The sequence below is a fragment of the Pseudopodoces humilis genome, chromosome 18, assembly GCF_049639895.1.
Source record: "Pseudopodoces humilis isolate 2021_Gansu_Grassland_sample_001 chromosome 18, ASM4963989v1, whole genome shotgun sequence".
Lineage (NCBI taxonomy): Eukaryota > Metazoa > Chordata > Aves > Passeriformes > Paridae > Pseudopodoces > Pseudopodoces humilis.
The window spans coordinates 16,729,777-16,744,377 of NC_142217.1; the positions used below are offsets into that span (position 1 = coordinate 16,729,777).

The window sequence follows — 14,601 nt, forward strand, 5'->3', positions numbered from 1 at the left end:
GGCTGGGCTGGCACTTCCACGGCCATCCCTTCCCCGAGGAACTGTGAAGAGCACGGAAATGCCGTGATGGACGGCGACATGGGAGTTACAGCTGAAAACGATTCGTTTTTGTATTTCGCTGTGCAATAAAAGATGAAATGCTTAAAAGCTAAAGCGTCTCTGTCCTGTTGTCAAAAGTCCTGCTTTACGCTGTGGTCGGACCCCGCAAGTCGCTTCCTTGGGGAGGGGAGGTTTTGCTGGAGAACGCGGAGAAGATGCAGCGCAGGGGCCGGGCCGGGCCGTCGCCGCTTTTCCGGGAACCGGGAATTTTATCCCGTTCTCCGGAGCCCCACGTGGGGCTGGTGGCGCCCCTCGCTCACGTCACGGGGGCCGGAAGTGTTCCCTCGCTTCCCGGAAGAGGCGGCCGGAAGCACGTGGGTCGCGGCCATGGCGGACACGGACCCGGCCGCCGCCGCTGCCCCCGTGCGCTTCAAGAGCAAGTGAGGCACCGGCGGGACCGGGCTGGGGCTGCGAGGGCGAGCGAGGGGCCGGGCCGGGCCGCGCGACCGGAGCCCCCGGGCCGCCGTCGCTCCGCTTTAACGGGACCTCTCCGCGCGTCTTTTTCCCTTCCAGCTACGCTGTGACGCGAAAGATCGAGCCGTTCTACAAAGGAGGGCGAATCCAGGTAATCCCGGCTCTGGAGGGACATTTGGGGATGTCGCGCCTCCTGGTTCTAACGTTTCTGTTCCCGATCCCTTTTCTCCAGATAAGCCGGGATGGGAAGTTCATGTTCTGCCCCTGTGGGAGCAAAGTCAACGTCATCGATGTGGAAACGGGAGCTGTCCTGCACAGCCTGCAGCAGGTGACGGGAATCGGCCTCTCCTGAGCGTGTCCCGGCGCTCCCGGAGGGTTTTCTCACTGTGGATATAAAGCTCCCAGGAGTGAGGAGTGCAGGGAGGGTGGGAACGAACCCAAACACAGATTTTGGGTGGTCCCTGAGCTGTGCTCGGTGTCAGCAGAGCCATGTGGAGAAGGGAACTCTGAGATCTCTCCAGGGATGGTTTAACTGTGGGATTTCCCTTCTGTTTTCCCAGGATGAGGAAGAGGATGTCACAGCATTCGTGCTCAGCCCTGATGACGAGGTGGGTTTGTGCTCGGGACAGGCTGGGCCAGGAATGGGGGGAGTTTTGGGGTGTCTGTGCAGGGCCAGGACTTGAACTCGATGATCCTTGTGAATGTCCCCCCAGCTGGAGACATTCCACAGTTCTATTCCATGCCCTTTGTGCTTCCCGAGATCCCCCTGGAGCCTCCTCAGGCCCTGCCCAGGGGCCCAGCCGCTCCCTGTGCTGTGTGGGGCTGGCAGAAAGCCACGCTCAGGCAGTGGCTCCGTGGGTAACTGTCCCTGTCCCCTGTCCCCAGGTGCTGGTGACAGGGAGCCGGGCGCTGCTGCTGCGCCGGTGGCACTGGAGGGAGCCCAGCTGCGAGCGCACCTGGCGAGCCGTGCACACCGCGCCCGTGGCCACCATGGCCTTCGACCCCACGGCCACCCTGCTGGCCACAGGTACCTCTGGAACCACCCCAGGGGCATTTCCTGCTCCTCTCTCCCGAGGGCAGGGGCGGGAGAGGTTCAGATCCAGTTTGGGGATCTGCTGGACTTCCCATGGCTCTCTCCTGCAGAGTTCATTCCCAGATCTCCTTCTCTTCCCAGGTGGCTGCGACAGCACCATTAAAATCTGGGATATGATCAAGCACTACTGCACACACAACCTGAAAGGATCCTCTGGAGTGGTTCAGTAAGGATGAGTCCTGTCTGTCAGTCCCTGCCTGTGCTGGGATGCTGGGATTGATGTGGAATTCTTGAGTTAATGGAACATGAAGGCCCATTCCAAGCAGGTTCTGGGCTCTTCCTCTTTGAGAGCAGAGTTATGGCTGAATCTGCCCAGAGAGGAAACAGTTTGGTCAAGAATTGTCATGGAATCACAAAATTGTCGTGCAGGGACACCTCCCGCTAGCCCAGGATGCTCAGAGCCCATCGAACCTGTCCTGCTGTGGGATGTGCTTTATTTAAAGGTTGGGTGGTTTATTCCTGTCCTGTCTCTCTCCTCCTGCCCAGCCTGGTCGAGTTCCACCCTGACATCTCCCGCCTGCAGCTCTTCTCCTCCTCCATGGATTACAAGATCCGCATCTGGGACCTGAATTCCAGCAAATGTGTGGCAGTGCTGGACGGGCACTTCAGTGCCGTCACCTCGTTGGCCTTTGCAGATGGGAACACCCTCCTGAGGTACCTCCTGGCAGGGCTTTCACCTCCATCCATTCACCTCCTGCAGGACTGGGGCATCCTGGAGGCTCTGGGCAGGTTCTGCTGTGAGGGGAAGGGGTGATGCAAGTGCTCAGTGGGTGTCAGCCCTGGAATCAGGGAATGGTTTGGGTTGGAACAGACCTTAAAGCCCATCCAGTGCCACCCCTGCCGTGGCAGGGACACCTCCCACTGTCCCAGGCTGCTCCCAGCCCCGTCCAACCTGCCACAGGAATATCCTGTGCTGGCACAGGGAATGCTGCTGCTGTCTCTCCCATGGCCTCTCCAGAGAGGTGTTGAACTCCCACGGTGCCAAATTTGCACCCAGACCCAAGTTGAACAGATTTAGCACTAAAACTGAGCTTTCCATTTGCAGCTCTGGCCGTGACAAGATCTGCATGGTCTGGGACCTGGAGACCAGGCAGAGCAAACGAACTGTCCCTGTCTACGAGGTGAAACTGCTTTTTACTTCTTCCTTAGAGATCCTCTGTAGGCCATGGTCTCCCTCTTTTGAGTGTGTACGTTGTGAATTGAGGTTTCCCTCCCTTCCCAGGGGTTTTCAGCTCTGGTTCTGCCTCTCTGACTCTTGCAGACTGTGGAAGCCGCTGTGTTGTTGCCTGAAGAGGGAGATTTCTCTCAGCTGGGTGTGAAGAAACAAGGGCTGCACTTTGTCACAGCTGGCAGCAAAGGTGAGTGTCACATTTGGAGCCTGAAGGGTGGCACTCCAGTCACTTCACTGCTGTCATTCCTGGCCTGTGTCCTCTCCATGTGGCAGGAGCCTTGTGTGGAGAGCAGAGCCTGCTCCTGAGTTCCTTGGGCAGGAGGGGATGAGCAGGATGGAACAGGCACAGTCTGATCCATTTAATACTCAAACACATTTTCAAACTCCATGAGTTTGATTTGCACTGACGAAGCAAAACTTTGAGGTTTTTCCAGCTGGATCCCGCCCAGTCTTGCCTTGGAGCTGCGTGGCTTTTCCCAGAGTGGTTTGGATGACGTTCCTTGGACAGCCACTGTGTAAAGCAGTGGCTCTGCCATGACTTCTCCTGTTTTTCCAGGCATCCTGAGGGTGTGGGACGTGGCCACAGCTGCCTGTGTGCACACCCAGGCCGTGCCCTTCGCGCTGCGGGAGGAGCCGAGCGAGCGCAGCCTCTCCCAGTGCCAGTTTGTTCCTGCCAGGAATGAGATCCTCACCGTGTCCCTGGAGCACAACATCGTCTTCTACGATGCTCAGACCCTCCAGCTCAGGAAGCAGGTGACAACCCTCAGCCTCCCTTTCCCTTTATCCGTGCTCCAGGATCAGCTCTGCTTCTGGAAGAGCTTTGCCCAGGGGTGCACTTGGCTCCAGCCTGTTCTGGAATTGTTCCATGGTGCCAGAGAATTCCACTGGTTTGGGGGAATGTTGCCCAGAGGCCAACACAGGATTGAGAAAGCAGAATAGCCAGAAATGCCTCCTGTGTGTAGGAATTACACCCAGTATGAAATGAACACCAGTCATTGGCACCTTCTCCTTCAGCTGCCCTTTCCCTCTTGGACTGTTTCCATCTGCAGCTCGCAGGATACAACGAGGAGGTTCTGGATGTGAAGTTCCTGGGCCCTGGTGACTCTCACATCGTTGTGGCCACCAACAGCCCCCAGCTGAAAGTGTTTGAGCTGGCAACGTCCCACTGCCAGATCCTGTACGGCCACACAGGTGTGTGACAGCGTGGGGACACGTGGGCAGCTCTTCCTCTATCCAGCTTCTCCTGGAGCTCTGGTGGAGAGGAGTCCTTGAGCTCTTGGTGCAGCAGCATCCCAGCAGGGTTGGGAGTTGTGTGGAGAGAGGATGTGTCCCTTTGTCCCTGGCAGTGAGATCAGTTTAAACTGGAGCTGGAGGTGCGGGTGTGTGACAGGCTCAGTCCACAGGGACCAGGCTGTCGTGTCCCACACCTGTCCCCTGTCTCATTAGCTGGGCTCATTAAGAACTGGGCTCATTAACTCACCCCTTTATGTTGTCCCATCTCAGCACTGCTCTGCACCCACCAGCTTTTATTTCTTCTGTTTAGAAACAATCCTGGCTTTGGATGTCTTCAGGAAAGGTCTGATGTTTGTCACTGGTGCCAAGGTGTGTCACTGCTCTCCATCTAATGAAACTCTTCATTCCTACAGATCTTGTGGCAAAATTATATTTTTGGAACTCCAGAAAGGGCTTTTTGTTCATACAATCCCTATCTAAAGCATGATCCAATTACAGGGTTGTCCCACTAGCCCTTTTTAATGTTGTCCCTGGGAAAACTGGTTGTATTTTATTGGCCTGAAGGAGATCTTTCCTTCTCTAAATATCCTGGTCTGGTGGTAGAGTTCAGAAAAGTTGTTAGTGTGTGATTGATGGGGGAAAAGGTGCCCAGAGCCCTGATAGACCCAAAAATAAAGCTCTGATACAACCAGAAACAAACCTCTGTGCTGGAACCCTGGAGTGGGGGCTGACCTTGTCCCCTGCCATGATAAAGATGAAGGTTCAAGCTGGAACATCAGGGACCAGATGATGACCATCCCAGGGCTCAGGGATGTGATGACAGCACGGGGAACTGCTGATTTCCCAGAAAACTCAGGCATTTCTGTCCTTTCCCCCCCCAGGACAGAAGCATCCGTGTGTGGCGCATGGGCAGGGCTGGCAGGGTGACCTGTGTGGCCCAGGGCCTGGGCCATGCCCACGGCGTGGGTGCTGTCACCTGCTCCAGGTAACACAGCCTGGGGAAGGGAGGGAGGGAGATGTTCTGGTGGCTGCTGTCCCCCTCCTAGCTGTGCTGCTTCTCATCCCTGCTCCCAGCTTCTCGTGGTGCCCCAGTGTGAAGGGATCGTGGAATGGTTTGGGTTGGAAGGGGCTTTAAATCTCCTCCAGTGCTACCTCCTTCCACCTCTCCCACTGTCCAGCCTGGCCTTGGATACTCCCAGGGATGGGGGAGTCACTCTGAAATGAAAGAGCTTGGAAAGCCATGGAACCACTTTTCACATCCCAGCAGTGGCTGAGTGTGGAGATCCCAGTCAGGGAGGAGGAACCACTGAATTGTTTCCCCTGCACTTGATGGTTTCATTCCTTTCAGGCTGAAGGAAAACTTCATAGTGACCAGCAGCCAGGACTGCACCATCAAGATCTGGGACATTCCAGAATCCCTCACTTCCAAAGCAAAAGCAGCCTTGATCTCCAGTCCAGAGCCCCTCCATGCCAGGGTGACCGAGAGGGGCCATGACAAGGTACAGCTCCACCTGATCTTTAGTGCTTCAGTCTCCCTCCTGTGCTGCAGCCCACAGCCAGAGCCGAGGCCTGACCCTCTTTCCCCTCCTCTTGTGGCTTCCCCAGGACATCAACAGCGTGGCAGTGTCCCCCAATGACAAACTGCTGGCCACGGGCTCGCAGGACCGGCTGGCCAAGCTGTGGTCCTGCTCCGACTGCTCCCTGCTGGGGGTTTTCTCTGGGCACAAACGTGGGATCTGGTGTGTGCAGTTCTCCCCTGTGGATCAGGTCCTGGCCACCTCCTCGGCTGATGGGACCCTGAAGCTTTGGGGACTTCGGGACTTCAGCTGTCTGAAGGTGATGAGAACTTTGCCTCTTGCCCTGGGCAAAACCTTGGGGCTCCTTTTGAGGATCCTTCCAAAACTTGGAGCTTATTTCTTGGGGCTTTATGAGTGAATTGGATCCTTTTGGGTCTCTCCAGAGGCCTGCCACTGCTGAGCCTCCTTTCTGTTTTGCAGACCTTTGAAGGCCACGATGCCTCGGTGCTGAAGATCATCTTTGTGAGCCGAGGGGCTCAGCTGCTCAGCAGGTTTGTGCCTGCCCAGGGATCTGGGGAGAATCCAGAATTAAGGGAATATCTGAGCTCATCATCAGCACCAAGAGGGAACAGTCCTGTGTCCAAAGAATCTTTGGACAGATCTGTAGGAAGATGCCATGTTTAGACCAGGGTTTCTGTAGAGGTTATTTTAATCTTCCTCTTCTGCAGTTGTTCCATGGATTCCATGTGGCTGCTGTGGCATTGCTGGGTTGGGACAAACACAGTAGGCAAAGCTAAGGGTGCATCTTGTCCTCCACATTTTTGGTTAACTCTGCTCCTGTTTGGAAGGAATTGGCATGGGACAAGTTCATCTGATATTTGAGGTGGGACAGAGCAGGAATGAATCTGTCCAGTGATTCTTTCTGTTGTGTTCCTCTTCCAAAAGTGGATCTGATGGTCTCTTAAAACTGTGGACAATTAAAACAAACGAGTGTGTGAAAACATTGGATGGTCATGAAGATAAAATCTGGGGCCTTCACTCCAACAAGAAGGATGACACGGTGGTGACAGCCTCCAGTGACTCCTGCATCACCCTGTGGCAGGTACAGCATGGGGCTTGGTTCTCCCTGGGTTAATAATCAGGGTAATTGGAGAGCTCAGGCTCTCAGTGCTTTGTTTTCCACTTGTTCTCCTTTTCTGCCTTTTGAAATTGGTTCAGCAGGGCTGATCTTGGCATTTGGGGGTATTTTATATCCATCCTGTATTTCCCCAGAGCAGCAGAAGAGTCCCAGCAGTGGAGCTTTGGAGGGAAGTTGGGAATTGCTGGATTTAACATTTAAATTACTTGACCCCGAGATTTTGCTGCAGAAATTGGTTTCCACATCACTTGATGGCTAAATAAAACCCTTCTGTGTTAAAGCAGGATTTGATAAAGTTTTATCCTGTTTTGTTTTGGTTTTTTTTTTAATAGGATGTGACTGAAATTGAGGAGAAAGAAGCACAGGCTAAACAGGAGGAGCAGATTATGAAGTGAGTTGATCTTGTGAAAGATGTAGTGAAAGGCAAGCTGTGCAGTGGAACTGTCCCCACCTGGAGCCATCCAGCTCCACCTGATCCCAGTGGAGTGAGGGAACTGAGGTGTTTATTGACGAGCACCACAGATTTCTTTACTGTTACTGCCAAATCTGTTGCTTTTTGTGTGGTTTTGGTTTTCTCCACCACCCAAAGATTGGTCTCACCCTTGTCCCTGATTTGTTTTCCAGAGAGCAAGAGCTTTCTAACCTTCTCCATGAGAAGAGGTACCTGAAAGCTCTGGGCCTGGCCATTTCCCTGGACCGGCCACACACGGTGTTGACCGTGGTCAAGGGTGAGTCCAGAGCGAGCTCTGAAGGCATTTCCTGCTCCCTCTCCTTTCCAGGACACCTTTTCCAGCTAGTTCAAGGCTACAAAGTCCAATAATTAGTCTGAAAGCCTCAGTTTCCTGCTCTCATTTCTCCCTCCAGCCATCCTCAAGGAGCCTGAGGGGAGGAGGCACCTGGAGGAGAACATCGTTCGGCTCCGCAAGGATCAGAAAGGTTTGTTGCAGGATTGGAGTGCTGAAAGCTTTCAGGTCAGAGGCTTGTTGTGTCACCTGAAATTAGAATCCTACACTCCTGGAATGGTTTGGGTTGGGAGGTTGTCCAGTTCCACCCTCTGCCATGGGCAGGGACACCTTGCACTGGGCCAGGACCTGCCTTGGGCAGCGCCAGGGGTGGGGAGGCTCAGTCACGGTGTGGGAGCTGAGGCTCTGTGAGAAGCCAGGGCTGTTTTGGGGTGTGTGCCAGCCTGGCCAGGCTTCCTTCCCCCACAGAGGCAGTGCTGGCCTTCCTGGTGACGTGGAACACCAACTCCCGAAACTGCCACGAGGCCCAGGCCGTCATGGAGACGCTCTTGAAGCACGAGGCACCCGACAGCCTCCTGCAGTTCTCGGGAATTAAATCCGCCGTGGAGTCCCTGCTGCCCTACACGAGTGAGGCTCTGTGGGGACAGGAGGTGCTGACTTGGGTCAGGGATCATGGAATGCTTTGGGCTGGAAGGGGCACGTCAGTTAATCCACCCCTTCCACCATCCCAGGCTGCTCCAAGCCCCGTCCGTCCTGGCCTTGGGCACATCCAGAGAGTCAGGGACAGCCACAGCTTCTCTGGAAATCTGTGCCAGGGCTTCCCCACCCTCGCAGGAAACAATTCTTTCCTGATAATCCCACCTATCCCTGCCGTCTGGCAGTGGGAGCCATTCCCTGTGTCCTGTCCCTCCATCCCTTGTCCCCAGTCCCTCTCCAGCTCTCCTGGTGCCCCTTCAGGCCCTGGGAGTCTCCCTGGAGTGTTCCCTTCTCTGGGCTGGGCATTCCCAGCTCTCCCATCCTGGCTCCACCGTTGAAGGCCGGGCTCTGCTGCCTCCCCTGTGACTCTGAGCCCTTCCCTCCCTGCAGAGCGGCACTTCCAGAGGCTGGGCCGGCTGCTCCAGGCTTCCACCTTCATCGAGTTCATGTGGCAGAACATGAGGCTGGCAGCTGTGGCCCAGCAGGACCAGGGGACTCTGTGACCCCCCTTGCCACCAATTTCTCTTTCCAAAGAGCCCGCCAGGATGGCAGCTGGAGTTTTAGTTCCTGTATTTTATAATAAATGTTTTAATTTCTAAACCAAGTCCAGCATCCAATCTTCTCAGGGATGAAGGAAGGGAAAAGGCCCTTTCTTTGGCCAAGCTGGGGTTTGTTTTTTCACAGCCTGAATTATCAGGCTCACAGCAGTTAGTTTGGGATAAAAAGGCAGAATCCCAACAAGCAGTTGGGATTTAAAGGATTCATGGAGAGAGGATCCTGCTTGGGCAAAGCAGCCTGGAACAAGGAAGAGGTCTCACCCCAAATTTAGCAGCTGGGAGGGAGAGAAGCACAGTTTAAATTCCCCAAATAGCAAATTTTTAAAGCATAAAACAAGCAGGCTTCAGAGATATTTACATTTATTTTATTTCATAGACACAAATGTACAAAATTCAAACAACACAAACACCTCACACCAATGCTGGCTGGGGTGGTCATGGCAGTCCCCTGTCCCCATCCCAGGGACACTAATGGCAGCTGGGGGTGTCAGGGATGTCCTTTGTCCCCATCCCAGGGACACTAATGGCAGCTGGGGGTGTCAGGGATGTCCTTTGTCCCCATCCCAGGGACACTAATGGCAGCTGGGGGTGTCAGGGATGTCCTTTGTCCCCACCCCAGGGACACCAAAGCCAGCTGGGGGTGTCAGGGCTGCCCAGGGAGCCGATTGTTGCACAGCGCGCTTGGTGACGGTGCTGCAGCGCTGCAGGATCTCGCGGGCCGAGGGACGGGCTGGCACCTTGGGGACACCCATGGCCAGCTCAGGGTCAGTGAGGGATGAGCTGAGCTCGGCTGTGGGGGACTCCACGAAGCCGGAGTCGTTCCTGTCCCTGAGGCGCGGGGATTTGCTGCCGAGCGTGGCCAGGCCGTGGCTCGGGGCAGGAGAGCTCCTGGCCTGCTCCACCTCGGGCAGCGACCGCGACAAGTCGGGTTTCCAGGCCAGCCGGGCGTCCCCATCACTGCTGCCCGCTGAGCTCAGGGAGGAGCTGTCCAAATCCAGCTCTAGAGTGGAGCTGGCCCTGGGCAGAGAGCGGGATCTGGCTCTCGGGGAGCCGCAGCGCTGCTCGCGGGCCGGGCCGGGCCGGGGCCCCGCTGCTCGCTGCAGGGTCGGTGTGGTGGCCTTGGGGCCACAGCTCAGGATGGTCTGGAGCTTGTGGTGAGGGTTCTGGTAGGGCCGCAGGAACAGCGAGGGCATGTAGCCAGTGCAGCCGTTGTACCTGAGGGCAGGGATGGAAGGAACGCTGAGCAAAGCCTTCCAGCTAAGGGGAGGGAGCACTTGGGGAAGCGGGTCCTTGCTGTACGTGGGGTGTGAGGAGGGGGAAAGCGTCCCCAGGCCAGGACATCCAGCTCAGGGGGCTCCTGTGCGTCCCACATGGGGAGGAACAGCAAGGAACCAGGACTTTGGGAAAGGCTCCTCACCGGATCAGCCACCAGCCATTGTGGGATCTCCTGAGCACCTCCACGACCACCCCCTGGTTCAGCGAGAGCTCGTCTGCGTTCTGAGCCTCGTAGGCCTGCACCACAAAGTACAGGCTGCCTGCAGAGAGAGGGAGAGGTTGGATTTGCCTTGTGGAGAAAATGCTCCAATCCCTGTGAGAGACCAGCCCAGCTGCAGGGCAGCTGTCCCTGAGAGTGACTGGTTTGCTCAGGGACCCTAATCTGATCCATGGAAGTTGGATATAAAGAAGTTTTTGACAAAAAGGCTGGGCAGGCCCTGGAAGATGTTGCCCAGAGAAGCTGTGGCTGCCCCTGGATCCGTGGAAGTGCTCACAAGTGGACAGGGCTTGGAGCAGCCTGGGACAGTGGAAGGTGTTGGGGTTGGAACTGGAAGGGCTTTAAGCTCTCTGCCAACCCAAACCATGATTCCATGACCCGCGGGTGGTGACAGAGCCAACCAGAAGAGTCAGAGGTCCAGGCAGGGTCTCCAGGCAGTGGTAAAGTGGTGGGCTTTTGCAGAACTCATGTTTTGAAGGAGGAACAGACTTACCCTCCTCGTCTGAGCTGAAGTCATTCTGGATGTCCTCGCAGGCATCAAGCTCTTCCAGGTACGAGGCTGGGAACCAGGCTATCTGCTTGTCTGCATTTTCCACCAGCCACCAGCCTACAAAGAGGAAAAATACTCAGATTTTGACAGCCTGCAAGTCAAGACATGACAATAATCCCTGGGCAGGGGACACAAGAGACAGGAGGGACATTCACTGTCCTCCAGGTAAGCACACATGTGCAAACACCCGAACCCCTGACACTACCTCAGCATTTGCCTAGCTATGAATCCATCTGCCCATCCACCTCTGACACCAAATCCTCTCAAACCTACCAGTCATGTCCTGGATTAGCACTTCCACAATCTCCTTCTGAGCCACTCTGAAGGGTTTGTTCTTCGTGTCTTTGGTTTCAAAGGCCTCGATGCAGCGGTAGCTCTGCGATGCCTGAGGGAGGGTGATGGAGAGGGGCTGGGGCTTCTTCTCCCTTCTGAATACTGATGGCATGATCACAACACTGAAAAGTAAAGGGGCATGTCAAAAACTCATGTGAAAGGTTGAGTTTAGTACTGATTTTGGTAAAATCGTTTCTGCAGTAGGCTGAGAAAAGTTTCAGGCATCAGAAACAAAATGAACCTGGATTGAAACATCCAGCTGAACTGGCCTGAAGTGGAACCAGTATTTCCCTTCTCTCCATATCCCATAGCATTGCTGTTTCATGAACAAACAAAAAAATGCAACTCATATTTCATACCTGTTTTCAGGGAAGGAGGGATCAAGGTCTTGAGTCTGTGCCTTGAAAAACTGATTCACCTCTTCACCCTGGGAGATTTTCACATCGGTTTTCAGCAGCTCCTGGGAATATGTTTCCAGCAGTTTCAGGATCTCCAGGCACCTGTTCAGCTTCCCACCCTTTCTCTGCTGCATAGTTATACCTTCAAAATAACAAGAACACAGTTGGGATAGGACAGCAATGGATCTGGATCCCTGGGAACAGAATTTTTTCCCCTGAACAAAGGGGTGCCCTCACCCACCACCCTTCCTGCCCAAGCCCAAACTATACAAAGTCACTGTCCTTGCCTCCCTGTCATTTTTAACAGCTCTTGATACGATTTTTTAACATCTAAAATTTCTCCTTTTTTTCCCCCCATGTAAAGTTTCAAGAAGCTCTAGGTCAATATTTGAAGAGTAGCATTAATTTGCCAAGTGCAGCTATTATTAAAAAAGCCTTTCTGAGTCATTTTAAATCTGTTCTAGACCCAAATATGCTGATGTGACCCAGTGGAGCCATGGCAGGAGCAGGACTGAGCCCCAGATCTGTTGCAGAGGAAGGTCAGACTCAGAGGCTTCAGTCTGTGTCATGGCTCACGACTGTCCCTGATCACTCTTCATTTGTTGGTCCATCAGAGATTTGTCCTTACCTTTAAACCTGGGTAAACTCCTCAGTGACCCACTCTCAGTGGGGAATTTTCTCTTCAGCTCTTTCTAAAAGCAAGGAGAAGGACAGAACAGTGATTCCTCACAGCCCATGGCTGGGCTCCTTCCCATCCCCAGGACGGGAATTGTAAAATCTGAGGAATTGAAAAGTCACTTACATGGAATTTCTTAAAGTCTTCAAACGTCCTGTAGATCAGAATGTTGTTCTGATCTGACCAGGACACAAACATCATGTAGTTCTGGGAGAAGAAAAGGGAAAAGAAAAGCAGTTTAATCACAATGTTCAATTTTGGAGGCTTTCAGGCAATCAGCATTTGCTGTGGTTTAGTTGAGGCTTTTAATGTCACATTAAAAAATTAAACATTAAACCTACAAAAATATTTCCTTAATTTCATAACCCCAAATGGATAATCACTGTTGAAAACAGGAGAATTTTATGGTGCTGTGACAGAAAGAAAGCAAAACACAAGCTATTGGAGCCCATTAAAAAACAAGTCCCCTTGTCCTAGACCCCTCGGCTCCAATCCCAATACTACGGGGAATAAGCAAACATATCCCTGGAAGAATAACTCCAAATCCTTTAGCCTCCCAATCTGTAAATGATATTTAAGGAAGAAAACAAAGCCAAAACAAAAGAAAAAAAAAAAAAATAAAGTACCTTCTGTTTTCTGCACTGCATGAAGCCGACAGCCTTGACATCCACGGGGTACCTATTGCAGCTCATGTTCCCCAGCGCTGCTCCTCCTTGGCAGGGAGCCGGAGGGATGTGAGAGGGAAGGATGAGAGCTGGAGGGAGCAGAGATGCTGCTCCAGCCCTGCCTGCCGAGGTTAAATACCCTGGAGCAGGAGGCAGGGCAGAGATGTTCCCGAGCTTCCTCCTCCGCCCAGCCACCGGGCAGAAATTCCGTGATTTAGCAAACTACCGCGTGCCTTTTACCTTTCCCCCCGCTTTTAACATGCAAATGCTGCCGGCTGCAGGCGGGACACAGGGAGGAAAAACACATTATTTTATCACATCCTTAGCAAGCAGTGCCGGGAAGGGAGGGAAGGGAGCCGGGGATGTTTGGTTAGAGGAGGTCACAGGGGCAGCAGCACCTGCCCCGAGGTATTTCCGGGACACACGTGAGGATTTTATGGCTGTATTGCTCGGGCTGAGCTCACTCTGGCCTCAAAAACTGATTTAGAACACGAGCTGTAAAACACAGATAAATACAGGCATCATTTAACGTGAGTAATATTTGTCGCAAATATTTTTTTTCCTGTTTTGTCCCTCCTGCCGAGTTACTTTAAATAGACTTCTGAGCGTTTTATCAGTATCTCCACGGAGATGCCGATGTTATGAACTGACACATCCCCAGGATGTAACTAAAACACTGAAAGCTCCTCAGGTGTAAATATGTGATGGGAATTCAGCTCTGGCTGCTCTGCCCTGCATCCATCCAGGTGTCCAAACCATCCCAGGGCAGCTCCACTGCCCAGAGGCACAGCAGGAGAGACAATTCCAGCCTTGGACAGCCTGTCCTCTCCCTGAACCCCTGAACCCTGTGATCAAACTGCCTCCTCTTTGATAAAGCCTCAATTGAACCATTGTGGCTGTAATTATCTTTATCATTATCATTATTGGAACCCAAACTGAGAGGCTCAGCCGTGCCTCCCTTTCATTTCCCAGCTACACCTGCTGTCTCAAAGCCTCAGCAACAGCTACAGGGGATTTTTCATCCATCAAACCCTCCACCCCAGAACTGGAACAGGAAGCCAAACCAGATTCCTTCTGGAAAATACAGTCGGGAAGGTCTTGGCTTGTGTTCCACGGGCACAGGAGGCTGCTCCCACACAGCAGGGTGGCAGTTTCTGGGGACAAAGAAAGCCGGTTTATTGCAGTTGGATTTATTGATGCTGGGTATCTGGCCTGTATTAAAGTTATCCAAAGAGCACTTTGGTTTGGTTTGGATTTTGGAGAGAAAATCTCTCCAACAGCATCTCCAAGGCATTTCCTGGCTCAGAAAGCCACACAGGAGCTGCCCTGTGGAAAAGGGATGTGGAGCAGCTCCCTGCACTCCACAGCCCTGGAATCAGACCCTCCATCCCTCTGTTACAAAGGCTCCAGCCAGAGCACATGCTGGTAAATCTCCCCAGATCAAAGCCTGAGGATTTTATGGAGTGAGAGGAAATCACTTCATCCAGCAGATTTATTTAGAAAGTCCCAGTCTCTCAGGTGCCAAAACCCTTTGCTGACTCCATGTCCTCAAACCTGCACTCCTTGGCTTCTCCTTGGCAGCCAAGCCAGGGCCAAGCTCACCCTCACGTGGCTCTGAAGTGGCTCTTGGAAATATTTGGGACCAAGACTCCCAGTGAAGCACAGGGATTGGTTTCCTGGCTCAGAGCAAACACAAATCACAAAGTATTTTCAAGAATGTAAAAGTTGGAACATGTTTATCCTGACTGGGAAAAGCCAAAGACAAGGAAAGCCTTGGAGGGGCTGCAGGACAAGGAGATGGCCGGGGAGGCTCAGAGAGAACCATC

The 14,601-nt window shown here is 53.4% G+C and overlaps 2 protein-coding genes across 3 annotated transcripts; one reads left to right on the forward strand and one right to left on the reverse strand.

The window, feature by feature from the left end:
• The first annotated feature begins 368 nt into the window (after window positions 1–368).
• Window positions 369–8,682, forward strand: TBL3 (transducin beta like 3). 2 transcript variants are annotated; one of them, XM_088064008.1, is made up of 22 exons: window positions 369–479; window positions 613–664; window positions 746–841; window positions 1,074–1,121; window positions 1,399–1,540; window positions 1,688–1,772; window positions 2,093–2,260; window positions 2,652–2,727; window positions 2,868–2,964; window positions 3,334–3,530; window positions 3,827–3,968; window positions 4,321–4,379; window positions 4,892–4,995; window positions 5,359–5,509; window positions 5,616–5,846; window positions 6,008–6,078; window positions 6,473–6,629; window positions 6,998–7,056; window positions 7,290–7,393; window positions 7,530–7,601; window positions 7,877–8,058; window positions 8,495–8,682. In XM_088064008.1, exons 1-22 carry the CDS (start codon window positions 427–429, stop codon window positions 8,564–8,566), a joined length of 2,418 nt encoding a protein of 805 aa, XP_087920134.1. In that variant the 5' UTR covers window positions 369–426; the 3' UTR covers window positions 8,567–8,682. The 2 variants fall into 2 exon arrangements, with proteins under 2 accessions (XP_087920134.1, XP_005523143.2); XM_005523086.3 differs by having other exon boundaries at window positions 7,877–8,035; window positions 8,495–8,681.
• Window positions 8,683–9,137: 455 nt separating this feature from the next.
• Window positions 9,138–12,858, reverse strand: NOXO1 (NADPH oxidase organizer 1). The gene is made up of 8 exons (XM_005523211.3): window positions 12,737–12,858; window positions 12,237–12,317; window positions 12,063–12,126; window positions 11,396–11,576; window positions 10,977–11,158; window positions 10,647–10,760; window positions 10,079–10,196; window positions 9,138–9,876 (listed from the first exon to the last, which is right to left on the reverse strand). Exons 1-8 carry the CDS (start codon window positions 12,800–12,802, stop codon window positions 9,234–9,236), a joined length of 1,449 nt encoding a protein of 482 aa, XP_005523268.2. The 5' UTR covers window positions 12,803–12,858; the 3' UTR covers window positions 9,138–9,233.
• Window positions 12,859–14,601: the final 1,743 nt, after the last annotated feature.